This window comes from Scyliorhinus canicula, chromosome 5 (genome assembly GCF_902713615.1).
Source record: "Scyliorhinus canicula chromosome 5, sScyCan1.1, whole genome shotgun sequence".
In the NCBI taxonomy this organism is placed as follows: Eukaryota; Metazoa; Chordata; class Chondrichthyes; order Carcharhiniformes; family Scyliorhinidae; genus Scyliorhinus; species Scyliorhinus canicula.
In genome coordinates, this window is record NC_052150.1 from 100,871,673 (window position 1) to 100,897,920 (window position 26,248).

General features: G+C 46.6%; 1 protein-coding gene across 1 annotated transcript in view; it reads right to left on the reverse strand.

Annotated features, from left to right (window-relative positions):
- Positions 1 to 26,248, reverse strand: part of LOC119966162 (histone deacetylase 9-like) — a 1,160,486-nt gene that overhangs the window by 32,826 nt on the left and 1,101,412 nt on the right. Inside the window, exons 26-27 of the mRNA XM_038797463.1 lie at positions 10,622 to 10,706; positions 4,648 to 4,795 (exon numbers count right to left, since the gene is read on the reverse strand). Coding sequence (XP_038653391.1) covers positions 4,648 to 4,795; positions 10,622 to 10,706 — 233 coding nt within the window. The remainder of the gene's footprint in view (positions 1 to 4,647; positions 4,796 to 10,621; positions 10,707 to 26,248) is intronic.

Consider the following 26,248-nt stretch of genomic DNA (forward strand, 5'->3'; position numbering starts at 1 on the left):
GGGAGAATGTGCAAACTCCACACAGACTGTGACCCAGATCCAGGACCGAACCTGGGACCTTGGTGCCGTGAGGCAGCAGGGCTAACCCACTGCGCCACCGTGCTGCCCTGTCTCCATGTTTATTAAAGGTCCCATGGGCGCGATTCTCCGCCCCCCACGCCAGGTGGGAGAATAGCGGGAGGGCCTCCCGACATTTTTCACACCCTCCCGCTATTCTCCCTCCCCCCACGCCCGACCCACGCCACGAATCGCCACTCGCCATTTTTTACGGCGAGTAGCGATTCTCTGAGGCCGATGGGCAAGCGGCCGGGCCTTCACGCCCGTTTCAACACGGCAGCAAACACACCTGCTCGCTGCCGTCGTGAAACGGGCGCCAGATGCCCGTTTGGGGCATCTGGGGGACCGATTGGCACGGCAGTACCACGGCCATGCCAAGGGTGGCATAGGCCCGCAATCGGTGCCCACCGATCGTGGGCCGTTCGTCCATAACGGACACACTCTTTTCCCTCAGCTGCCCCGCAAGATCAAGCCGCCACGTCTTGCGGGGTGGCTGAGGGAAAAGACGGCAACTGCGCATGCGCGGGTTGGCGTTGTCCAACCTGCGCATGCGTGGCTGACATCATCGGCCGCGTCAGCCGGCGTGACGCTTGACGCGCGGCCTTGACGACCGTCGTCAAAGCCGTGACGCACGGGGCCGCGCTCCTAGCCCCGCCCTGGGGGCAAATCGGCCCCGGAAGTGGGCGTGAAGTCTGCCGTGGGTCACGGCCTGTCCACCTGCAGCTTTTATCTCTCTGCCAGTAGCTCCAAGGTTGCGGTCGTGGAGTATCGCCAGTCTATCTCCAATATTAAGTCGACCAGCCACCCTTTCCGTCTCATCTTCACGCGCCGTGTATGCAATAATTTCTCTCTTATCATGGCCTTCAGTGCCTCCCAGAACCTGGAGGGTGAGACCTCCCCATTTTGGTTGTTGGCAACCTACCCATCTGTGGCCTGTAATATCCGTTCGCAGAATGCCTTATTGGTCATGAGTGCCATGTCCAGCCTTCATGGGGGGCGTTATGCTTGGCCTATCTCCAACCTCACATCCACCTAGTGTGGAGCATGGTTGGAGAATACGATTGCAGAATATTCCACTCCCACTATTCCTGCAAGCATCGCTTTCCCCACTGCAAAGAAGTCGATCCAGGTATATACTCTGTGCATCTGGAAGAAGAAGGAGAACTTCTTCCCTGGGTTGTGAACTGCGTCTTCCCAGTTGGGAGCGTACACTTTTACAAGGACCACTGGTGTCCTTCCCAGGACAACGTTAAATCATGATATACCATCCCCCTTGGTCCGTAACCATCCTTGTCGCTGCAAACACCACCCTCTTTATGAGCAGTCTGGCCATCCCCCAGCCCTTGTCTCTTAACATGCTTGGTAATTCTGTCCCACCAAGATCTTAGTTACCTGCAGTCAGTCCTTCTCCCTCATGTGGGTCTCCTGGAGGAAGACCATGTCAGCTCTCAGACTTTTCAGATGGGCCAAGGCACTGGATATTTTGACTGGGTTGTTGAGTGCCCTGACGTTCCAGGTGACTATTCTGATGGGGGGATTCTGTTCCCCCCTCCTGCTGGGTCAACCATACTTACCTTGTGGGTTTCCATTTGGCCAGGAGCCACCCAAGATGGCCACCATCATTGTGCATGTCATGGAGATGCATCCCTGCATTCCAGGGTTTCCCTTTGTTTGAGGGCCCTTTAAATAGCTGTTCATGGTGCCATTGTTTCCGTTGTCACCATGTGTGATCTGTCATAGCCAGTGATCTATCCTCCCCCAAAACTCCTCGACCACTCTCGGCCTGTTCGCCCCCCCCCCCCCTTCCACGCCCCCCCACGCCCTTGCAGGCTTCACCCCCCCCCCCCACCCAGCCTCTACCCCTCCTATTTCTCCCTACTACTTTCCACCATTTAGAGTTTCCCCCCCACCCTGTTGTCAGGCACTCTCCCCATCGGGAGTTGTGTTGCAGCCCCCCCCCCCCCCCCACTTTAGCCCATGCTTGACTGTGCTAGCTCACCCGCCAATGTGGTGGCCTCCCCCCAGAAGAGATCTTTGCCTTCCCTTCCCATTGCATTTCTCTTCCCCCCTTTGCCTCTCCTCATCCCGTTCTGTGTCCTACTGCTCTCGCCCCATCCTTCCTGAGACTCATAGTCAGACTGAAGACGAGTCGGATCTGTCCCACGCAATTAGTCTCTCTCTCCTTTTGAAATAGAGGACACCAGAGTTCTGCTTCACTGCTGTTGTTGCTGGCTTCTCAGCCTGTTTTTGCACAAAATATCGTCTGCTTCTGCCAGTGTGGTGAAGTAGAACTCCTTACCCTGGAAGGTTACCCAGGGTTTGGCGGGATACATCATCCCAAACTGCACATTACTCTTGTAAATGGCCACCTTGGCTGCATTGTATACCGCCCGGCACTTGACCAGGTCTGCCCCAATGTCCTGCTACACACAGATTGAGTGTCCCTCCCATTATGTGTGCCTTGTCCAATTCAGGATCTTTTCCCAATCTTGGTACTGGTGCAGTTTCGCGATGATGGCCCGTGGTTGCTCCCCGGCTTTGGTCTTTGCCTGGAGTGACCAGTGGGCTCTGTCCACTTCTGGGGGCTTGGGGAAGCTTTCCCCTCCGACCAGGTTGCTCAGCGCCTGGGCCATGTATTCGGTGGGCTTCCTACCCTCGTTACCCTCCAGTAGGCCCACAATGTGGAGGTTTTGATGGTGCGAATGGTTCTCTTGTTCTCCGACCTTCCCCCTTAGCATCTATTGTGTCACCACCAACCTTGCCATCTCTCCCAGTGTGGTCACTCTGGTCAGTCATGGCCTTCTCTAACTCTCTGATTGTTGCCTCCTGTGTCTCCAATAAAGGCTTCACCTTTTCCAGTTTGGCTTGAAAGGGGTGCAATGCATCCACTACCGCCACCTCCACCATTGCCATAATTTCTAATTTGATGGTAACTGCGCAATTGGAGCTCCTGCGTTATGAGGTCCATCCATTCATTTCTCGGGGGGTAGCCCAGTGTATGCCCTGGCACCCATCCCGTTCAGGTGCGGCCGATTCCTTGTCACCCGGCGTGTTTGTTGACCCCTCAATCTCCTTGTTTCTCGGTTTAGTGGCCTATTTTGGGGCTAAAAGTGCCTAAATTCAAGTTTCCAGGAGGAGAACCACTTTTCACCCGTCCAGTCAGCATATCCCTGTCAACGAAAGTATCCAAAGCTATTTTTTTTTTACTTTACTCCTCTGCCACCAACTCCATTCCATTTACTGGTTACCCATGAAGACTGAATAAGATCACCTGAAACCATTGTATCGTGGTCAAACTAAACTTGAGCCTGGAACCTCACATCCTAGTCATTGCCAACATAGCTTACTTCCGACTCTGTAACATTTGGGCAGCACAGTAGCACAGTAGCACTGTTGCTTCACAGTCCAGGATCCCAGATTCGATTCCCGGCTTGGGTCACTGTCTGTGTGGAGTCTGCACGTTCTCCCCGTGACTGGGTGGGTTTCCTCCGGGTGCTCCGGTTTCCTCCCACAAGTCCCGAAAGACATGCCGTAGGTAATTTGGACATTCTGAATTCTCCCTCAGTATACCCGAACAGGCGTCGGAATGTGGCGACCCGGGGTTTTTCACAGTAACTTCATTGCAGTGTTAATGTAAGCCTACTTGTGACAATAAAAAAATATTATTATTACTGTACCCCATACTACAGCCTTGCCACTGCTAAAATTCTTATTCATTCTCTTGTAACTTCTACACTCAAATATTATACTGCCTTTCCTCTTGGCCTTTATCTTTCATTCCCCAATGCCTTGCCACTACTATCCTGTTTCTCGCTATATTATGTACATGTACCACTTTGACGCTTGATGAACTTAATTGGCTTTTTGTCTGTCAAAACATGGCTCAATGTTCACTGTTTGCTTTATTTTATTTTTCTGAATGGTTCCTTGGAATGTTCTCCACACTAGAGACTCCAGACAGGAAAATTATTGTTCAGTTGCTCGCCATGAAAAGGGACAAAAAAGGAGAGAAAGTGGAAAACACCTTCCATTGTTGTTTTCCTTTTATTTCCTCTCTTCATTCTCCATGCTATTTTTTGGGATATAAAGTAAACTTAGTCTATTTTTGACTTGGTCAGTATTTATGTGCTTCATCCGTATTTGAAAGAAGCAAATACACCCATGGTGTATTTAATACACTTCTAAAATTGTAATAATCACAGGCGACCACACAGTACATTTTTTTACCATTGTGTAAAATGAAGTCAATTATTTCAGCACATCTTCACACACACAGTCTTTCCCTTTGGGGAATGGTGGGGAAGTGGTGGAGGGTTTCCTCAAGCTGACTATCAGCCCGTTGAATCACATTATGAGCGTTCCTTTTGTGGGCAATAAGTCCTGGTGTTGGACTTGAACCTGGACCACATCACTGTGCCACAAGACCTCTTCTATGAAATGCATGTATCACTATTTCAGATTATCACATTGCATTTGTGAAATAATTTTTCGTCTGAAGTTGAAATACAGTCATGTATGTGTCATTCATTTCTCTGATCTCGTCATCAATGCTGTATTTTGTTCGGCTCTGCTCTCTAAGTAATTGCTAACCTGCTCTCTGAGTGTCTCTGTTTGGTATCCACTGAAAGTGATGCCATTGCAGTCACTGTTTCCGTCTCTTTTCTCTCCAGGTTCTGGGCATCTTTGAGGGACCAGTCAACTTCTGAGGCATATTGTTGCACAGATTTCCAATATTTTCCTGAGAATAAAAGTGGAGATTTTTTTTTACATCCAATGATGAAAAATGCTGTAAAAATGATTTTACACCACACTCTTGGTATCACAATTGTCATATAATTTGCCTAAACAATTTTCAATATAAATTATGAAATAAAGAGTGACATTAATGGAAGCAGCCAGACGCTAGCCAGCAAGTGACCCAGAGATCACAGTCAATGCCTCATCCAGGAGCCAGCTAAATAGCACTGTATGTGGCATTGCCTAAGCATGGTGCTCTGATTTGCATTTATAATTGAGGCTCTCGCCAGAAACTAGAGAAAGCCTCATCTTCAACCAAACTGGTGTCATCTACAGGAATAGAGAAGGAAATGGGGCTACCCCTTTCCTGAAGATTAGGGAAACTTCCTCCTCTGGTTTCTGATAGAGTTCTGGACAATCACTTGCTGGGTGTTGTCCAGCCTGACTTAGTAATGCTCCCATATGACATTGATTGCATAGGTGAGATCAGAAGCTTACTGCAACCGCTAAGCATACGTTGCCCCACATCCTCATTAGCTCAGTGTGTATCAATAGTATCATGCTGGACTATCCTAGAGATTCATAGTTCAAGTATTGTTGAATCAAGCTCTTCAAACATTGCAATAAATCACTAAAGTGATCAAGACAATTTGCTCATTGACCACTGATTCTGCGAAACCTCATTTGACTTGTAAAAAGAAAGGAGTATCATGGGAACTCCCAGATAGGGTATAAGTCCGAATTTCCGGGCTAAATTTGGCCAACTGTGCCTATATTATCCCAGATAATATTTCAGAGAACTGGACCTAATGGCGGCACAGTGGCACTGTGATTAGCACTGCTGCCTCACAGTGCCAGGGTCCCGGGTTCAATTCCTGTCTTGGGTGACTGTTTGTATAGAGTTTTCCGTTCTCCCCGTGTGTGTGGGTTTCTTCCGGGTGCTCCGGTTTCCTCCCACAGTCCAAAGATCTGCAAGTTAGGTGGATTGGCCATGCTAAATTGTCCCTTAGTGTCCAGGTTATGTGGGGTCACAGGGATAAGGCAGGGAAGCAGGTTTAAGTAGGGTGCTCTTTCAGAGGGTGGGTGCTCTTTCAGAGGGTAGGTGCACACTTGATTGGCCAAATGGCCTCTTTCTACACTGTATGAATTCTATGGTTCAAAATTCTCAGTGAGAATATCCCTCAAACCAAATGGTGTAGTGAGTGCTCTCACTCTCCTCTCACCCCTAGGATATGGGTTCAGATCTGATTCATTAATGGGATTAAGGTGTTCTCTCTTTGTTAGTTTTAAGAATTCTGTCTGGAGGACTTCGTTGATGGGGATATGCTGAGCATTCGCACATCAGGTGGCTCTCCTCCAAATTACATTAATATAGGCACAGTTGGCCGAATGTAGCCTGGAAATTCGGACTTATTCAACTCTTAAACAGAAAAGGCAGAGAAGAGCAATATGCCAATAAACAGTAGCTCAAGAGGCCGCAGGAAAGCCAGAAGCAGTGGAGAAGGGCAGCAGCAGCGAGCGAGCAAGTTGGCAGACCCACGAGGTAAGGGTCTCTGGCCACCCTGAGAGAGGGAGACCGACAACCTGGACAATGGATTCCGCCCCCCCCACCCCACCTGGAGAGAGATGGAAGACATTCTTAGCCAAGGAATTGACCGCAATGAAGGAAGAGATCGAAGTGGAGATCCAGGTGGTGGTCAAGGTGACAGTGGCAGAGGCGCTGGTCACCAATCAAACAATGCTAGATGGAATGGGAAGAAGCTCGAGGCTCAGGGAAAGATAATCCAGGAGCTCAAAAAGGCATCAACCAACTAGAGCGACTGGATTGTCGCACTGGAAGCAGAGATAAAAAGATTGGTGGTGACCCAAAAGAGCCTGAATGGGAAGGTCGAGGACCAGGAAAACCAGCTTCGACGGCAGAATTTTTGAATAGTGACCCTGCCAGAGGGGATCGAGGGCAGAGACCCGACTGACAATGTGGCCCAGATACTGGGCAATTTGACTGGAAGGGACACCTTCCCAAGCCACCAGAGATTGATCGGGCCCACAGGTCACTCCGACCGAAGCACAAGGCCGGGGAGCAGCCAAGAGGGATAATCGGCAAGCTACACAGGTACCAGGATTGGGAAAGGATCCTACGGATCGGCAGACCAAAGTGAGCAGTTGGGAAGGACACAGAATACAGGTGAACCAAGACATTGGGGCAGACCTGGCAAAGCGCAGGGTTTAACCACGCAAAGTCGGCCCTGTACAAGAACGGTATATAATTTGGGATGTTATTCCCAGTCAGGCTCTGACATTCTAGAATAAAGAACACTATTGCACCACCCCAGCAGAGGCAGTTGGGTTTGTTTGGGAGAATGGCCTCGACAAAAGGCAGATAAAGTAGCGGTGAGGAAGACGCAGGGAGAGAAAAGAAAAGTTACCGACATAGACAAGTTTTGCGCGTGACGGTACTGTCTCGCTTTGAGCAGGAGCACTAGCTCACAGGAAGGAAGGGGCGAGGGCAACGGAGCACAGGAAAGGGTGAAGAGGAGACAGAGAGGATGGCAACTGATCGGGCATAAAGAGGGGGAAAGATCAGCCCATTGAGCGGGGCCACCACACTAGTGGGGAAGCTAGTGCTAGGAGGTATGAAAGAGAGGGGGCCATGACCCATCTCCCAGCGGGGAGGGAGCACCTGGTGGGGGGGGGGGATCACAGGGATCAGGGGAGGGAGGTAGGGGGGTGATTAGGGAGGGCACGGGGGTGAGGAAGGGCTGAAAGGGGGACAGAGGGGCGAATTGTGAACATGGGGGGAGCATAATGATAAGCAAGGGAAGGGTTTCAGACTTGTTTCAGCAGGTCAGTTTGGGGATGATGGAACAAGATGGCACCGTAAGCAACCACGTTGGAGGGTCGCTAAACAAAGGAAAACCCCAGAGTTCAGAGGCTCACCCACATGGCATACACACAGTTTGCAGTCATGTTGGATGCCCCCTGGACAAAGGGAAACCTCAGAGTGCAGGGGGCCCGGCCTCATGGTGAAAACTGTGACCATGGCCTCTTTAGATGGCCCCCTATCAAAGAAAAACCCGGAGTTCAGGGGTGCATCCACAAGGTAAGTATGGTTGATCCAGCAGGAAGGGGGGGGGGGGCAGAAACCCCCACCAGCCTCACCTGCCCTTAGGCCTATTGGTGGCCTTATGTGGCCAACTATTGTCCACTTGTGCCCGTCAATCCACTTTCCCCGCCATAAAATGCTGGGCAGTGGCAGGCGGGCAAGTGTGAAGGCTACTTTTTAAACAGCTATGTTGAAAAGGCAGGAAAGAACAGGGTGTACATCATTTGGGGCATAGATTCCCATTTTCCCATCAGGTGCACACCCCAAAATGCTATCCTTCTATTTGTTCCTCCCCAGTTGGCCTCCTAAGCCTGCCTCCAGATTCATCACCTTCATCCCTCAGTTCCCTGTTCCCATCTTGTCCAATACTCCAGACCTATACCTCTCCAGTGGCCATGTCCTCTTCATCCCAGGGTCTGCTTGTTGTCCTATCAGCATCTCTTACAGCATTCTGCACTGCTGGGACTGCTAGAGCTGTCGGTTAATCACACTGGCCAGCAGTTCTCTAGGTTGGGACTTCCTTCACTGAGGGGTGGAATCCCAAACCTCAGCTTGTTTTGGTCTTATTTAATGTTGGTCGGTTTGGAAATTAACTTTCCTACCATAGGTGGTGAACAGCACCTCCATAAAATACGGCCCATGGATCAGTAACCCAGAATTTGCCTTGGATTGGCAATGTCACTCAGAGAGGCGACGAGTGTGGTTGCTGTAGAAAACTGAAGGGTTAAGCTGATACTGTAGGCATTTATCTGAGATTGAACTGAAGGCACATTTTAGAGAATATTATGAACAGTAGAGTTAGCTCTGCTCTATCTGGCCATGATGGCTTGATGCTGGCAGTGCAAGTGTCTGAAAAAGAAATTGTTCCATTCTCTCATTTTATCATCCCTGATCTCAAGAGCACACAAAAACAAAACATTTTGAAGAGAAAAGGGAGCAATTTACAACATGCAGGGGTCGAGGGCTGGATTCTTCCGCCCCGCCCGGCGCAATAGCGCTACGGGCGAGACGCAGACAATGGAGAAGTCTATTAACCTTGCGCAGGATTCTCCAGTTGCCGGGCAGACACGAGAATTCTGCTCAGAAATATCCTACTTTTTAGGTTTTTACAATAAGAATATATTAAAATTGGTTTATTATATTTGAAAATTGAAAACAAACATGTCGGCATTTGGCTGGATAAAACAACTTTATTGAAAAATTATGGCAACTTTCTAAGTTATATATGATTCGAATAGCTTTTTAAAACTGTGTTAATTAATGTTCCCAATAATATTTCACTAAGAAATAATGAGATTCTGATTTTAGGTAGATCACAATGGCAGTGTGAGAATACCTAGGCATTTGGAGTGATATAGCCAGGTGAAGGGAATGGGATATTTGGGATAATGCAGTTGAATACCATCCAACATAATTAAAAATGAATGAGAAAATGTACTGTAATTTTTCAAAATTACATGAGATCCGATCTTGGCATGAGTTTAATGGAATTTTGCAAGATAAGGGCGAAGAAGTTACTTTTAGCCAAATCTAGCTAAATTGAACAATCTTATGTAAAGATTTTAAATAAATGGATCAAATCAGTCGAGTGCGATCCAAGCCACTTAAAGCTACTTCTCAATCAAACGGCCATGTAATTCTGAACAATTTGTTTTCATTGCAAGAGTTCAATCTCATTGAACCGTCTCAACTCCCACCTCCAATGGTTCTGTGCAAAGCAATGGGAAACTCTCAGCAAAGTGAAGAGAAGGGTTGAGTGCAACTTTTAATGAAGCCATGTGTCTTTTAGAGCATTTCAGCCCCACCATTTGAGATTGGGATGTCTCCATTAACATAGCAACAGCAGAATTTGGGGGAAAGAAGGATAGAACCAGTCAATGAGGAAGGGTGGAAAACCATTAGCAACACTGATTGCTTTATGTCCAATTAGTGTAAAGGAGTAGTGGAAATTTTCTGCATGATTGGAATATTGATAACATAAATTCTAATTTGAAGGATAGCAGAAACTGTTTCAATGGCAAGAAGGAGCTTCAGTTTTACTGACTGGGATGTATTCTTGGCAACACATTTTTTGCAGCCCCATTCATTTTGTACAAGTTTTGATTATTTTACAAGATATGTACTAAGAGTTGAAAGAGGTTGTGGTGGAAAATATTCCAGTTCTCATAACTGTAAAGTAAATTTAACATGCCAAGAGTTAATGGACCACTCATTCTCACCATACAGTTCTGTTGCCAACATCATTAGATTATTTGTTATTCATCTGAAGAAAAGGCTGCCAGTTTTGCTTTACCATTGAGTTCTGGATTTCATAAGTAAAGAATGGAAGATTTTAATTTCTGGACTTCTATTATCAATGCAAATACAGATCATAGTTTATATTGGAGAGCTTCCAGAATTTTTTCTCTTGGAATAGACAAAGTAAAGCATTTATACTCTGAAGGAATAGACCTCCAGCTTGAAGCTTGTTTGTTTTCAGAAAGATTTCTGAGTAAATCGTTATCTTCAGTCATTTTATAACCTTAAATAAAAGCTTTTTTCATTGTGTTTTTGTAATTTATTCATGTAAACATAATATTGTTTCTTCTTTGAATTTGAGCCCGTGTGCAATCAGCAAACTGACATATTGGTTTAGAAGAGTAGTAAACAGAGAGACCTTCCTGGCACTTGCGAGATAATACATCATTTTCCTGCAATTAAACAAATGTTACCCAAACAACTTACTTTGAATTTCAATTGTTTTTTCCAGAGAAGCTACAGCATTGGCGTTTGGCTTCTGAAGCTGAACTTCTTGGGGAAGAGGCTCCAGCTGTAACGATTCAAATAACTTTGTGATAAGCTGAGTCAATTTGTTGTTTAAAAATGAACTCCCCCTCAAACATTTTCCTGTGACTTTCTAACCCTTTTCCAACCTGCAACCTTTTGAAGAAGACTTCCAGTGTACCCTAGTGGAGATCACTTGAGTAATTTTCAGTTAATTTTATTAACTGTTTAACTATCTACAGAGACTTGAAGTATATGGGTATTCACTGAAGTGTGCTCATTTATCACAAAACTATCTAAATTACTTGTCTTTATATTTGTAATGTTTGGTTAAGCAAAGGTCAAACGTTTTTGTTGAAGTATTAATCTTAATTTAAAGAAATTTGACGAATTGATATTTCTCCTTTGCCACCTTTTTCTAAATGAATGGTAACATTTCCCCCACCCCTAGTTTTCAGTAGAATACAGGCCTGCAGTGTTTTTGTTTCAGCTTAATATAGAGCCCAACTGATTAATCCCCTTGTACCTCACTGGGTGTTTTCTTCTAGGAAAGCTACAATGAGTCATTTTAATTATCTTGGAATTTATTGGACAACTTCAGATTTGACGTTATTGCACTATATTGTTAAAGTAACTTCACAGTGTGCTATTTACACAATATAGATCACTGAATTGAAGGGAAACTACTGCTTCCAGTGACTGAAATATTTGAAATGATCAGCTAAACATCAAGTACATTGAAGCCATTGTCTCTGCTTTCACCACAAACTCTGTTCCCTCATCAGCAATTCCATTCCACTCCCTGGTTACATTCTCAGATTTTTAATCAGTCTGCTTGCAACCTCAGCATCCTATTCGACTCTGAGATTAGCTTCTAACCCCATGCCCTCCCCAACATGAAGACTCCCCTGCTTCAACCTCTGCTGCCCATACCCTAGCCTGCATCAAGTCCTCCTCACCCCTCCTTCCTCTGCTCCCTGTCCACCAATGCCCCCAATTAATAATTCTCATCAAAGCCTTAAGACAATTAGGGATGGGCAATGAATACTGCCCCAGCCAATGGCACCCACATCGCGCAAATTAATTTTAAATAGTCTTCAAAACCTTTTAGATCATTTTCACCACCACAAACCACACCTCACCCCTAACCCCTCCCATATCTCTGCACCTCCCCCTGGCCCGACAACTCAAGAGTTTTTCCAACTCTGTCCTGTTATGCATCTTTCAATCCTGACGCCCACCTTCAGCGGCCATATCTTCAGCTGGACCCTAAGCTATGGAATTCACCCCATAAACCTCTCCATCTATTTCACTCTCATACTTAAAGATCGTCCTTAAAATGTTGACTAATTTTTAGTCACTCTGCTGTTTCTCCTTTTTTGGTTCAGTCAAACATTTTGTCAGACTACGCTTCTACAAGTTGTAGGGTGGAAACCTCTGGATGTAGTTCCTGTCAGAATGACGGGATTATTTTTGAGTTGCAAAACTGATCTGGAAGTGAACGGGCATAATCAGGAGAGCCCCACTTCTGGGTTGCCTGGCCAACCAGGAAAGGTGGGTGGGATAACATATCCATTCTGTCACAGGAAGGATTTCTAATTAAAGGGACCACAGCATGAGTCACATTGGCTCACCCATACTTGGGATTTTGAGACAGAAGCAATCCCAGCAATGGAGAAGATGCTTGGGAAGGCTGCTCCCTTGGTCTTTTGATCTAATCTGGAGGCCCCAATGTGGGAACTGAGGGGCTGCAGTGCAGTGAGCTCTCCCAAGATTGGGAGGAAAAAGGCAACCTATTCAACCAAGCAGGTATGGAAGTAACTGGGGAAATCAGCAGCAGGGGCGTGGCCAATCAAACCTGGAGACCGTGCTCCAAGGGACCCCAGAACTTCAGGAGGATGGAAAAGGTGAATAACACTTACAGATGCTAAGCCCCACACATTGAATTACCAATGCATTTTCCTGAAAAAATACTTCTCAGGACAACATACCTTACAGCCACTCATTCCTCATACCCCTGTCTGCTCAACACACACTCACTCATCCAATTGCCTTCTTGCACCCTGCCTCACAGTCGAACTGCAAATCATGCCCTTCATTCCTCTCTGCACAAACCATTTTAAATGCTCGTTAAATGCGAAGGAGGTGGTGGCGTAGTGATATTGTCACTGGACTAGTAAACCAGAGACCCAGAGTAATGCTCCGGGGACCCAGGTTCAAATCTCGCCACTGCAGATGGTGAAATTTGAATTCAATAAAATACATTTGGAATTAGAAGTCTAACGATGACCATGAAACCATTGTTGATTGTTATAAAAAAACTCTGGTTCACTAATGTACCTTAGAGAAGAAATCTGCCATCCTTACCTTGTCCGGCCTACAGGTCACTCCAGATCCACAGCAATGTGGTGAATTCTTAACTGCCCCCTCAATAGCATTTAGGTCACGGAGATAGGGTGGAGGTGTGGGCTTAATCAGAGTGCTCTATCAAGGGCCGGTGTAGACTTAATGGGCCGAATGGCCGCCTTATGCAATGTAAATTCTATGATTCTACTCTTGGCCCTTTTCAGAGGTCGTATATGGAGCTGTATAAATTGCTCCCATGCTATGGTGAAGGCTGGCAAATGGAAAGTTCAGTTGAAAGTGAGTGAAGCGTAGGACAGGTGAAGTGCTTTCAAAGAAGTTGGTAGCAGTGAAAGCAGAGAATAGAAGTAATTTAGCCTTTCTTCTGGCTATGGCTGGAGCTCTTCGCTATAATTAATCAAAGCTTTCCCAACTTGCCACTTTCACTGAAGAAACTCTTCCCAGTATACATTTGCATTCTTGTTCCTTACAGATAGCTGGCAGTTGGGCAACAGGTGCCCAGGCTAAGACACCCAAAAATGGGGGTTTAAATAGTTCTTCAATGGGTTTCAAATTGCTTTAATAATTTACCCAAAATATCCACAGAGGTTCCCTGCTCGGCTTCAACCGTACCCCGCAGAAACCCAGAAGAAGGTGGATGATGTTAGAATCTTGATCTACTGTTAATTTGAGGATGTTTAACTTTCCATACATTTCTGAGCCCACCTTCATTTGTCAAGGCCTATCCCTCCCCTTGTCTCCTTGGACCCAAACATTTAAGACAATTTTGGCTTTTAACGGGGTTCTGTTGTATCTTGGATAATCCATGGCCTGCTGTTTTCGAAGTTGGGTCACCAATGGGGATTCTTTCAGCCACTGCTTTCAGAAATTAGTGGTCTTTTTTAACTGTCTTTCTTAATCATCTCTTCATATAACTCACAAATAAAATTGTTTCTAACTGCTTTTCTCGGAAGTCTGGAGCCAGGACATTGTATTTTGTGTCATGACCCTCAACGTTGGGGTCAAATCACAGAATTATAGAATTTAAAGTGCAGAAGTAGGCCATTTGGCCCATCGAGTCTGCACCGGCCCTTGGAAAGAGCACTCTACTCAAGCTCACGTTTCCACCCTATCCTCTTTACCCAGTAACCCCACTTAACCTTTTATGACACCAAGGGAAATTTAGCATAGCCAATCCACCTAACCCGCACATCTTTGTACTGTAGGAGGAAACCGGAGCACCCGAAGGAAGCCCACACACACACGGGGAGATCGTGCAGACTCCGCACAGACAGTGACCCAAGCCGGGAATCAAACCTGGGACCCTGGAGCTGTGAAGCAACTGTGTTAACTACTGTGCTATTGTGCCAAATTTACACAGCGTCGGCAGCAGTCACATGACAGTGATTAAGCATGAATTGGCCAATCAGTGGCCAGAGGGCTCAGTTGTCATCCAATTAAGGATGGTGGCTCTTGAAGCTGTAGGGCTGATATGAGTCCTTTTTGCCTATAATCATAAAGCGGGTGGGAAGGCGGTCAGGTAGGGTAATGGTGAGGTGGCCTCAAAAGCATCCTGGAATGCTGCATCCCAGGTATGTTGCAGGGAGGGTGCCCCAGGCAACTGCCCCGCTCCTGATGCTGCACTGAAAGGGGGGGAAAAAACATTTGGAAAATTCCAGTCAGCCTCTGATAATTAGCTTTAATTGGCTTTTAAATTATCTCAGCAAGCTACCTGTCACTTGTGGATGGGTAGCAGGTTCACCCCATAACAGGCCTCCACCAAAATGGCTCAGTGGTAAGGTGGTGCCAGCAAACTGACCTACATCCATTCACACACCTTTATTACACTGAAAATTCTGTGGTTGTTTTCCATGTGTAGCGAGAGTCCCACTGGGATCATGCTGTGCCCAAATTTCCAGGCACTATTTCCTGCATTATAACAGTGGCTACAACTGGCCAAGACTAACAAAGGACTGAGCGTTAAAATGTTTCAGGCCTGCTATTCCTGACATTAGCAGGTGCCCCAAATGCGCAATGTACACGGCACATTAAAATCATCCCTGCAGTTTTCGATATCGATATTCATGAGTTATAACTGATGACTTTGATTATGGAAATTATTGCTTCTTTTCCTCGCTTCAGTGACTCTATGATTTGGTATGCAAATAGTCACTTCAGATGACGATGAACGTCTGAGGATCGTGGGATTATATTCATTGGAGTTTAGGAGGTTGAGGGGAGATCTAATAGAAACGTACAAGATAATGAATGGCTTGGATAGGATGGACGTAGGGAAGTTGTTTCCATTAGCAGGGGAGACTAGGACGCGGGGGCACAGCCTTAGAATAAAAGGGAGTCACTTTAGAACAGAGATGAGGAGAAATTTCTTCAGCCAGAGAGTGGTAGGTCTGTGGAATTCATTGCCACAGAGGGTGGTGGAGGCCGGGACATTGAGTGTCTTTAAGACAGAAATTGATAAATTCTTGATTTCTCGAGGAATTAAGGGCTATGGGGAGAGAGCGGGTAAATGGAGTTGAAATCAACCATGATTGAATGGTGGAGTGGACTCGATGGGCCGAATGGCCTTACTTCCACTCCTATGTCTTATGGTCTTATGGTCTTATTATTCATATGCAAATTTTGGTTGCAAAACACAGAAGTTACCTGAGTAAAATGGAAAAATAAACTACTGGAAATCTGAAACAAAACTGTGAAGGTTAGATCTTTACTTCATCTACTCTCTTCACGTCTGCTGCTTAATCTACTGCCTTAATTTTGAAGCTCCTCTCAGAATGTTGGCTTTGTCTCAAAATCTCATCAAATCAAGATTAAATTCCTGGAAACGCACAAGTGAAGCAGTTGTCTTCCATCAGAAGGAAGTTCAGGAACATCTTGCACTGAGTAGATAATTTTGTTTTAGTATTTTATTTCATTGGTCCGTGGAATTTGAATATTGCTGACAAGATCAACATTTGCTGCTCTTTTCTAGCTGTTGTGAAGATGATGGTAAGCAGTCTTCGTGACCGCTGTAGACCGTGTAGTGTCGGTATACCTATGGCGTTTTTAGGGAATGAGTTCCAATATTCAACCCAGTGGCAATGAATTAATGGCAATCTAGTTCCAAAACACCCTACTGTGCATCAGAATGGATGTTCAAGGTAGCAGATGGGGTGTCAAACAAAAAGGCCATTTTGTCCTGGAAGGTGTTGAGCTTCTGAGTATTACTGGAGCTGTACTCATCCAAGCAAATGAAAGATATTCCATCACACTTGTGTCCAGTAGATGAAAATGAAAATCATTTATTGTCACGAGTAGACTTCAATTAAGTTACTGTGAAAAGCCCCTAGTCGCCACATTCCAGCGCCTGTCCAGGGAGGCTGGTACGGGAATCGAACCGTGCTGCTGGCCTGCTTGGTCTGCTTTAAAAGCCAGCGATTTAGCCTGGTGAGGACTGGTTTTGGATAGTCAGGATGTGAGGTACTTGCTGCAGGCTTCCCAGTCCCTAGCCTTGTTCTTGCAGTCACAGTAGTAGTATGGCTGGTCCAGTTAAGTTGTTGATCAATGGTAACCCCCAACTATTGGTGGAGCATTCAGAGATGGTAATACTGTGGAACATGAAGGGAAATGGTTAGATTCTCTGTTGTTGGAGATGGTCATTGCCTGGCACTTGTGTGGCACAAATGTTACTTGCCACCTGTCAGCACAAGCCTGAATGTTGTCCAGGTCTAGTTGTTGGCAGGTAAGGACTAGTTTAGTACCTGAGAAGTGGCAAATGGTGCTGACCGTTGTGCAATTATCAGTGGATATCCTAGGCTGGATTCTCTGTTTCTGTGGCTAAGTGCCTGCTCAAACGGAGATCTGCGGAAGGACATCGGCGCAAAACCCTCACCGATTCCGGTACCGGTGAGGGGCTAGCACTGGTGCCGACTGGAACTCCTGCCTCCCACGCTGAAAATGGCCGGAGAATGGCCGGGTCCCTGGCCGCGCATGTGCATGGCATACGACCTGCAGCGGTTGCGCCATACAACATGTGCACGGACCTAACTCGCCATCCGCAACCCCACAGCCCACCTCCTGGCCACCCCCTGGTCACCCCCCACCAGTCCCCCCAGCCCTCGCGGAAGCACCCCAGCCAGCGGCACGGATCCCGCAGTTGCCACTCCGGGTTCATGATTTGTGTGACAACACGTGGTCCCGCCATCGGGAACACGGGGCATTGGGGGTGGAGCATCACGAGTGGGCCGGCCGATGAGGCGCCAACAGCATTGTGACTATGTGCAGCGAAAATCACGATGATGCCATTTCGGAGGGGGCGGAGCATGGCTCACCGGCGTCAAACCGCTGCTGGCCCCAATTTCAGCGTCAGAGGCCATTCTCCGCCCGATTGCCGAAAACTATTTTGCAGTCGGGCAATGGAGAATCCCGCCTCCCATTTTTAACCTTATGATGGAGGGAAAGTCATTGATGAAGCAGGTTAGGCCTAGAACACTGTTCTGAGGAACTCATACAGCAATGCCCTGGGCTGAGATGATTGGCCTCCAAAAAGTACAACCATCTTGGGAGAGGAATGACTCCAACCAAATTATATACCAAATTTTTACTTCAAGAAGTGGTAGAATTATTTTCCATATCCACAGCTATTTGTCCTGATGCCAATTTATTGTGGAACATATTTGGTTTCCTATACTCCGGTTGATGGGGTGGGAAGTATGGAGAAATCTTCTTGGGTCAATACCATTTGCAAAGCCTTTATTAGTGCATAGTTAATCAGAAACTGTTGGGTGCAAACCCTACCATTTTCCCTCTACTCAGCTAATCTTTCTTCAGTTCATCATTCCTTCTGAGACCACAGCGATAAGACCTTGCTGACCCTCGGGGGTGATCTTAAGGCCACCTGTCTAGTGGAAAATGGTGGAAAATGCCCTGCCACCTAGTCTTCCTGTTTCTCTGTCCATTGGAATTGTCCCAGGCCTGTTCTTGAGCATCCAGAGCACCTGCCTTCATCAAGTGATAAACTTTCTGATTTGTAAATTAGCACCCTAAAATGTAAATAGGATGGTGTTTGCCATTTTAGGGCAGTACTAGTTGGAACAGGATCCTCAGAGCTCCAGAAAGCCAACCTCAGCCACTGCCTCGCCACATTACCGCTCTCCCTCCCGCCACCAACACCTCCCCACTACTCAGCCCATTAATTCAAATTCGCTCATAGAGTTTTACAACACAAAAAGAGGCCCTTTGGCCCATTGTGGCTGCACCAGCCATCTAGCACCGATTGATTCTAATCCAATATTCCAGCTCTTGGTCCATAGCCTTGTATGTTATGGCATTTCAAGCGCTCATCTAAATGCTTCTCAAAAGTTGTGAGGGTTCCTGCCGTGACCACATTTTCAGGCAGTGAGCTCCAGATTCCCACCCTCTGGCTGAAAAAGGTTTTCCTCAAACCTCCTCTCAATGTCCTGCCCTTTACTTCTATAATGATAAAAATACATTCCAATCTACCCTATCTATGTCTCTCATAATTTTGTACACCTCGGTCAGGTCGCCCCTTAGCCTTCTCTGATCTAAGGAGAAAACCCCAGCTTTTATTCATCCCTGAAACTCTCAGGCCCAGGAAACATCCAATCACGTTCTCCCTATAGTGTGGCGACCAAAACTGCACACAGTACTTTAGCTGCAGCCAAACAAGTGTTTTATACAGCTCCATCATAACCTCCCTGCTGTTATATTTTATGCCTGGGCTAATAAAGACAAAGATTTATCCTCTTCTTGTTCAAGGTCAGCCAGTCCATTCAATATTGTGGCCTCTGGTCTGGTGGGCTTCTTGTGAAGACTCCTATTCTGCCTGATGAATGCTAATGGTGAGTAGCCATCAAAATAGCCCAGGGTTCTGGTGACAAGAAGGCAGGTCAGCTGGCCTATGTCTCTGGCTTCTATAATAATCTTTATTGTCACAAATAGGCTTACGTTAACACCACAATGAATTTAATGTGGAAAACCCACAGTCGCCACATTCTGGCGCCTGTTCAAGTACACAGAACACAGAACACAGAACACAGAACAGTACAGCACAGAACAGGCCCTTCGGCCCTCGATGTTGTGCCGAGCAATGATCACCCTACTCAAACCCACGTATCCACCCCATACCCGTAACCCAACAACCCCACCTTAACCTTACATTTTAGGACACTACGGGCAATTTAGCATGGCCAATCCACCTAACCCGCACATCTTTGGATTGTGGGAGAAACCGGAGCACCCGGAGGAAACCCACGCACACACGGGGAGGACGTGCAGACTCCGCACAGACAGTGACCCAGCCGGGAATCGAACCTGGGACCCTGGAGCTGTGAAGCATTTATGCTAACCACCGTGCTACCGTGCTGCCCATAGCACGTACACAGAGGGAGAAATCAGAATGTCCAATTTACCTAGCAGCACATCTCTTTTGGGACTTGTGGGAGGAAACCGGAACACCCAGAGGAAACCCACGCAGACACAGGGAGAACGTGCAAACTCCACAAAGACAGTGACCCAAATCGAGAATCAAACCTGGGATCCTGGCGCTGTGAAGCAACAGTGTTAACCACGGTGCTACCGTTCCCAAGGTCTGTAGCAAGAGGAAATTTCCCCTTGTTGATCCAACAACCCCATAAGTAAGTAAGGTAACAGTTAACTCAGATCTGGCATTACTGCAAAAAATAGAAAAGTGGCACTTTCTTTATCATTTTAGTATTCAAGAGGGAGAAAGTTCTGGAAACCTGTAATTTACTTTATTGCCTATTGCTGTTGCTTGTCTGTTATTTTTAATTGACCTGTGTTGTAGTTTAGGACCGAGACTGTGGGATGACAGAATGATTTACGAAGTCTAGAGATCATGAAAGGACTTGCATCATATGCAGTCATCTAAATATAGTAACAAAGATTTCATTTGAAATCTGGGCAATGCTGTATGACAGATATTGTCCATGTAGGGTTGCACAGTGGTTCATCGTGAGGGCTGCTTCTGGGAATAGTCCTTTATGAAGATTACAAGTACAAATCCGACTAAGATCCAAAAATATAACATTAACCTTTGAAAAAGCATAATCATCTGTAAAATATTATCTATTGAAGTAGAAATACATTAACAACTTAACAAATTGAATTTGTACCATTCTTGTTGGTAGATACATTTTACTGATGCGCAACTATCCTTGTTTGTAAAATGCCCTGAAACTACAATTTCTAGGATTCTTTCCTGCTGCACAGGAAACTCCTGCACTTTGTCTATTCTTGGAAGACATTAAACCAAGAAAAGAAACACTGCGCAGTAGCCACAGGGAGTTTATAAGTTTAGCCTACCCATCTTGAACTGAGAAAGCTTACATCAAACCCTTTAAAAGTGGACCGTGGGAGAAAAGATGGAATAATCAATTGTTAACAATAACTCCAATGATGTATGACCTAAAATCGCATGGATAGAAGCAAAAACATAACTAATTTTTTTTCAGCATTAAATCATTCATGGAGTTTTTCATGAAAGGTGACCTTTTAAAAATTCATTTATGGGGTTTGGGCATCACTGGTTAGGTCTGCATTTATTGCCCATCACTGGGGTCCTTTGAGAAGGTGATGATGAGCTGCCTTCTTGAACCGCTGCAGAGATTTGGGTACACCCACAGTGCTGTTAGGGATGAAGTTCCATGATATTGTCCAGGTCTTGCAGCATTTGGACCCGGACTGCTTCATTACCTGAGGAGTTGCAAATGGTGCCAAAACATTGTGCAGTCATCTGCGAACATCCCAACTTCTGACCTTATGATGGAAGGAAGTTCATTGATGAAGCAGCTGAAGATGGTTGGGCCTAAGACACGACCCTGAGGAACTCCTGCGGTGATGTCCTGGAACTGAGATGATTGACCTCCATCCACCACAACCATCTTCCTTTGTGCCAGGAATGGTTCCAATCAGTGGAGAGTTTTCCCTATGATTCTCATTGTTTCATTAGGGTTCCTTGATGCCATACTTAGCTAAATGCTGCCTTGATGTCAAGCGGCTAAAGAATTTTTGCAGTAACTTCATTGCAATGTTAATGTAAGCCTACTTGTGACAATAATAAAGATTACTATTATTATTATTAAAATGACAGTCACTCTGTCGATCACTTGCTGCTTAAACTGTTTGGCACACAAGTCCTGTGTTGTGGCTTCACCAGGTTGACACCTCATTTTTAGGAATGCCACATTCCGGCGCTTGTTCACGGTGGCCCGTGATTCTCCGACCTGGATGGGCCGAGCGGCCTGCCGTTCCCGACCTGTTCACGACGGTGGCAACCACACCTGGTCGCTGCCGTCGTGAACATGGCGCGCCAGGTAAGTGTGGGGCCTAGGGGGGGCGGATCGGGGATTGAACACCACGACCGTGCTCGGGAGGGGACTGGCCCGTGATCGGTGCCCACTCATCATCGGGCCGGCGTCTCAAGGGGACGCAGTCTTTCGCCTCCGCCGCCCCGCAACATCAAGCCGCAACGTCTGGCTGAGGGGAAAGACGGCAACCGTCATTAGGCACGGCGGCAGCGTCATTCTTGGCGCGCCGGGCCTTGAAGCCAGGGACAAGGCCCGGCCGCCGAGTTTCCCGGTACGGCTCGCCTATTCCCCCCCCCAGGTAGGGGAGAATAGGGGGCCGGGAGAGGCTTCCGACGCCGTCGTGAAATCGGCCGAGCTTCACGATGGCCTCGGGGCCCACTCCCCGCACCTAATTCACCCCCACCCGGGGGCTAGGAGCGGGCCCCCGTCGTTTCCGGCACTTTGTCGCGCCGAAAATGACGCAGAAACGGCACTTATCTGATGTCATCCGTGCATGCGCGGGTTGCCGGTTCCAACCTGCGCATGCGCGGATGACATCAGCGCACAGACGGCACAAACCCGCGCATGCGCGGTGCCGTCTTTCTCCACCGCTGCCCGGCAAAACGTGGTGGCTTGATCTTGCCAGGCGGCGGAGGGGAAAGTGTGCGTCCGTTTTGGACGCTGGCCCGACGATCGGTGGGCACTGATCGCGGGCCTGTCCCCTCCCGAGCACAGTCGCGGTGCTCCCGTCCTAATCAGGCCCCTAGACACCCCAAACGGGCATCTGGCGCCTGTTTCACGAATGCAGCGACCAGGTGTGGTTGCTGCCATGGTGAAACGGGCGTGAAGGGCCGGCCGCTCGGCCCATCGGGCTCGGAGATTTGCCGTTCGGCATGAGAAACGGCGAGCGGCGATTTTTTCCGAGCCTGGGGTGTGGGGGGGTGGGGGGGTGGGGGGGAGAGAGAGAGAGTCACTGGGGGTGCCAGGGGAGTGTAAAAAATGTTGGGAGGCCCTCCCACGATTCTCCCACACCACGTGGGGAGCGGAGAAATCCGCCTCATGCCTTTCAGGACTTCTTTTGTGACATACCCAGGAATGGTGACAATGGCATCTGGGACATTGTCTGTAAGGTATGATTTTGTGAATATGACTATGTCAGGCTGTTGCTTGACCAGTCTGTGAGGCAGCTCTCCAAACCTTGACACAAGTGAACCAGCTGGGTTTTTACGACAATGGCCATCATTAGATTTTATTGAGTTTAAATTTCAGCACCTGCCGTGGTGTGATTCGAACACAGGTCCCAGGATCATTACCTGAGCATTTTATGTTACCCATACTATATTTTGGTGGGTACATGTGAAAATCGCGCCAGATATCCTGATGTGCTGGAAGGGCAGATAGAAAGTCTGAAAACGGGACTGTATCTGCAGTCAACAAAAACTCTAATGCTGAAGATTGAGAGTTTAATTACAGTTTACCGTTTATCTTTCATAGTTTTCAACTATGACCGGCACTAGGTCATTTTCTCAGGAAAGGTGGCATACAGAAGTGCTACAATCAACTTTGTGCATCCTCCAACACTAGACCTTTAGATTGCTGACCCCCATGGGATCTGTTCATTCTGTATGAGACTCCTCCTTGTGATGGATGTAAGAAATTGTTTTATTTTACATTTCATACTTGTTGCAGTGATGCTATTAAAAGACAGGTTTAAGATTAATTAAGATGCCCACAGCCAGTATGTCTGTTAAAGCTATGAGTAAGGTGCCGCAAAAGTGAGATAATCCTTGATTTTGGAGGGGGGGGGGGGGTGATCTGTTGATCAATTGGAAAACCATTTAATTGTTTACAGATAGCTGGCTAATAGAATATTATTTTGGTTTGGAGGCCCCTGGTGTATAGATAATGTCTGCGTTGGATACAGATGATGTAATTAACAAGAGGAGGAAGGTCTGTCTGTTGTTTCAGTTTGCCAAAGGGCTTTAATCTGACAAGAATTGTCTTCACTTTGCACCAGAAAGGTTCTCTGCAAGGAATCTGCACAGAGAAAAACAAGTAAAACCTGATTGTTAACTTTATTTATAGCAGTATTTAAACTATATTGGCTTGCATAATTGGAATATTTAGGGACAGATTTAGGAAGCAAGTTAGAGTTCCTTTGATTTAAGAACTATTAACTGTAAAGCTATTTCTTTGTTGTTAATGTGATTAGTTCTTTGTTTCAATTAAATTTTGTTTTAACATAAAAGGTATCTATTGGTCACGTTATCACTCCTGTGCAGTCACCTTTTCTCACGGCTTTACAAATTGCAAATAATTTGGTTCTCACCTGGGATCCTAACATTCTCTGGAGAAGAGGAGAAAAAGGAGGGCAGCTGGTCAAAGACAGGTGTGCCCTATGGTACAGCAAGGTGTGCAACCTGCTGCTACACAAGGGGCTGCAGAGGACAGACAGCAACATCAAGCAGGAGGATGACATACCTCCAGATGTCCAATCGACATTGGCTCCAAAGACTGCATCTCTCAAGGGACTTACTGTCGGGTGACCACCTTATACCTGTACCATGAGGAGTAGCTGGAACCCTAAATTATTTTGGACATGATCATTCCAGGCATCATATAAAAGCCTTACAGAATTTTGTAGTCTTCAACCCATATTTATATAAAGGTTTTTACAGATACCATGTTCAGGCGTGCTAATGGGTTTGTTTCATTTACCAGTGACAATGTCAGTCAAGCAGAAATAATCAGAGCGACCAGCATCTGCAGTAATTTACTTTTACCTTAAGAAAGAATACAAAGCTTTGCAGCCATGGCTGAATCTCCAAAAGGCATAAGGGATCAGTGATTGCACACAGGTGGCAATAAAAACTCCATCTGGAGAGCAGGGGTATTTATCCACTGGAATGTTTAATGTGCAGATTTTGTGTGATCATAGACAGAAGATATTGAGGTCTTGTGCATGCTATCCAGGAGCAGTCACATACATACATACTTCGGTACTACCATATGCCAGAGAACTTCAGTAACCAGCAATCTTTGGATGGCTGCATTCAGCGAGATAAAGGGCCCTCTCCCAAGAAATGGTGAATGACCCCAGTGAGAAACCCACACACAGAATCTAAGAGAAAATATAATAATTAGCCATGCAACCACCAGGGCCATAACTGAGCAGACCATTTGACTGTTCAAGATGAACTTTGGAGGATCAGGTGGTGTCCACAATATGTTTTTACTAGATTCTTACTCATGGTCATGGCCTGCTGTGTCTTTCATAGCCCTGGCTCTCCAGTAAGGAAGCCCTGGCAGTGAAGGATCTGATGGAAAGAGTCACATCCTCTGAGGATGAGTGTGATGATGAGGATGGATGGTGAGCTATGCAAGCCAGCCAAAAGTAGGATGCTTTTGATGTCCGAGAGATGTGAGATTCTTTAATACAGTGAAGATTCCAATAGCTCTGTGTCATTTGTTCAATATAACATCTTGGCTGTACTTACATTTTCCTTGTTGCTCTCACACATGAACACTAGGGCTCCCATTGCTTTTACTAATGTGAGGGCTGATCAGCCACTTAGGTACACAATCCCTTGACAACATGCCGTCATTTCATATCAAAACCATCAGAGCACACACACAAAACACAAATGTAGCTGTAGCAAGTGAAAAGAACAATTATGTAATAACATAATGAATTAGTAATTTTCCTAACTCTCGGTCCTGAACAATCATGCATGTAAACCCATTGCTGACTAAAGCGATGTTTTTAAAATTGTTTCCATGTGCTATGGTGTAGTGCTCTCCCCTCATCGCCAACTTTGATACAGAAAGGCTGCTAATGCTTATTCCCCTTTGTGGCTGTTCTCTGGTTGCCTGAGCCTGTGAGGGCCCCAGCATGCTGAGAGTCTCCTGAACTGTCGCATGAGGCTCACCTGTCAGATGCAGAGGGTGGAGCAGAGGCTGTTCTTATCAGAAGCATCCTGAGAGGCGACAGCAACTGCTCATTCTTTGCTACGACATCCATTTTGGTCCTCCCTGCATTCCTCAGAGAAACCAGAACCTGGATGTAACTCCAGGCTTTTTGTCCCCCTCTTGCCCTGTGTCTGGCCATCGGACTTCAGAGACAAGGTGATGGCAGTGTTGGTTAGTATCGCGTTCATGAGCTTCAAGGTTTGGCCCTCTATGCCAATGCCAGTATCTTAATGGAGGAGGCCATGTGCTCAGAAGAGAGGGTGATCGCAGCACTCCTGGCCTGGATAGACTCCTCCAATTTCCACGTGTGCATAATCCCTCTGGAATCTCCCAACATCTCCATGTACATTGTGCTACCTGATGGATGTCTCCAGAGGTTGATCATCAGACTGGGGCTCAGCATCTAGGTTGCCTTCAGCCTGCCTTCAACTGCCAGAGGCCTACTCTATCTCAGTCCACGACAGCTGGCCTTGTGACTGTGGTGTTCTCGCACAAGTGTGTCGATCCTTAGAGCCGACTTATGCAAACCCACCAAGATATCTGTGCTTGTGGGAGCCAGTTTAGCTCAGTTGGCTGGACAGTTGTTTTGTGATGCAGAGCAAGGCCAACAGCACGGGTTCAATTTCCCTACTGGCTGAGGTTATTCATGAAGGCCCGCCTTCTCAACCTTGCCCCTGCCTGAGGTGTGATCCTCACGTTAAATCACCACCAGTTAGATCTCCCCCTCAAAGGGGAAAACAGCCTATAGTCATATGGGACTATGGTGATTTTACTTTTATCTGCGTTGGTGCTAGGTGTGGAGCAGGGATGTGATGCTGCACCTTATGAGGATTCATCTTTGTTCTCAGAGGTCAATGTTGGTCCCTTGGGGCTAGTGGCTGCAGCTGATTCATTTGTGAGAGAAAGAAACAAGGAGAATGAATGGCACTATCATCATCTGAGGTGACGTCAG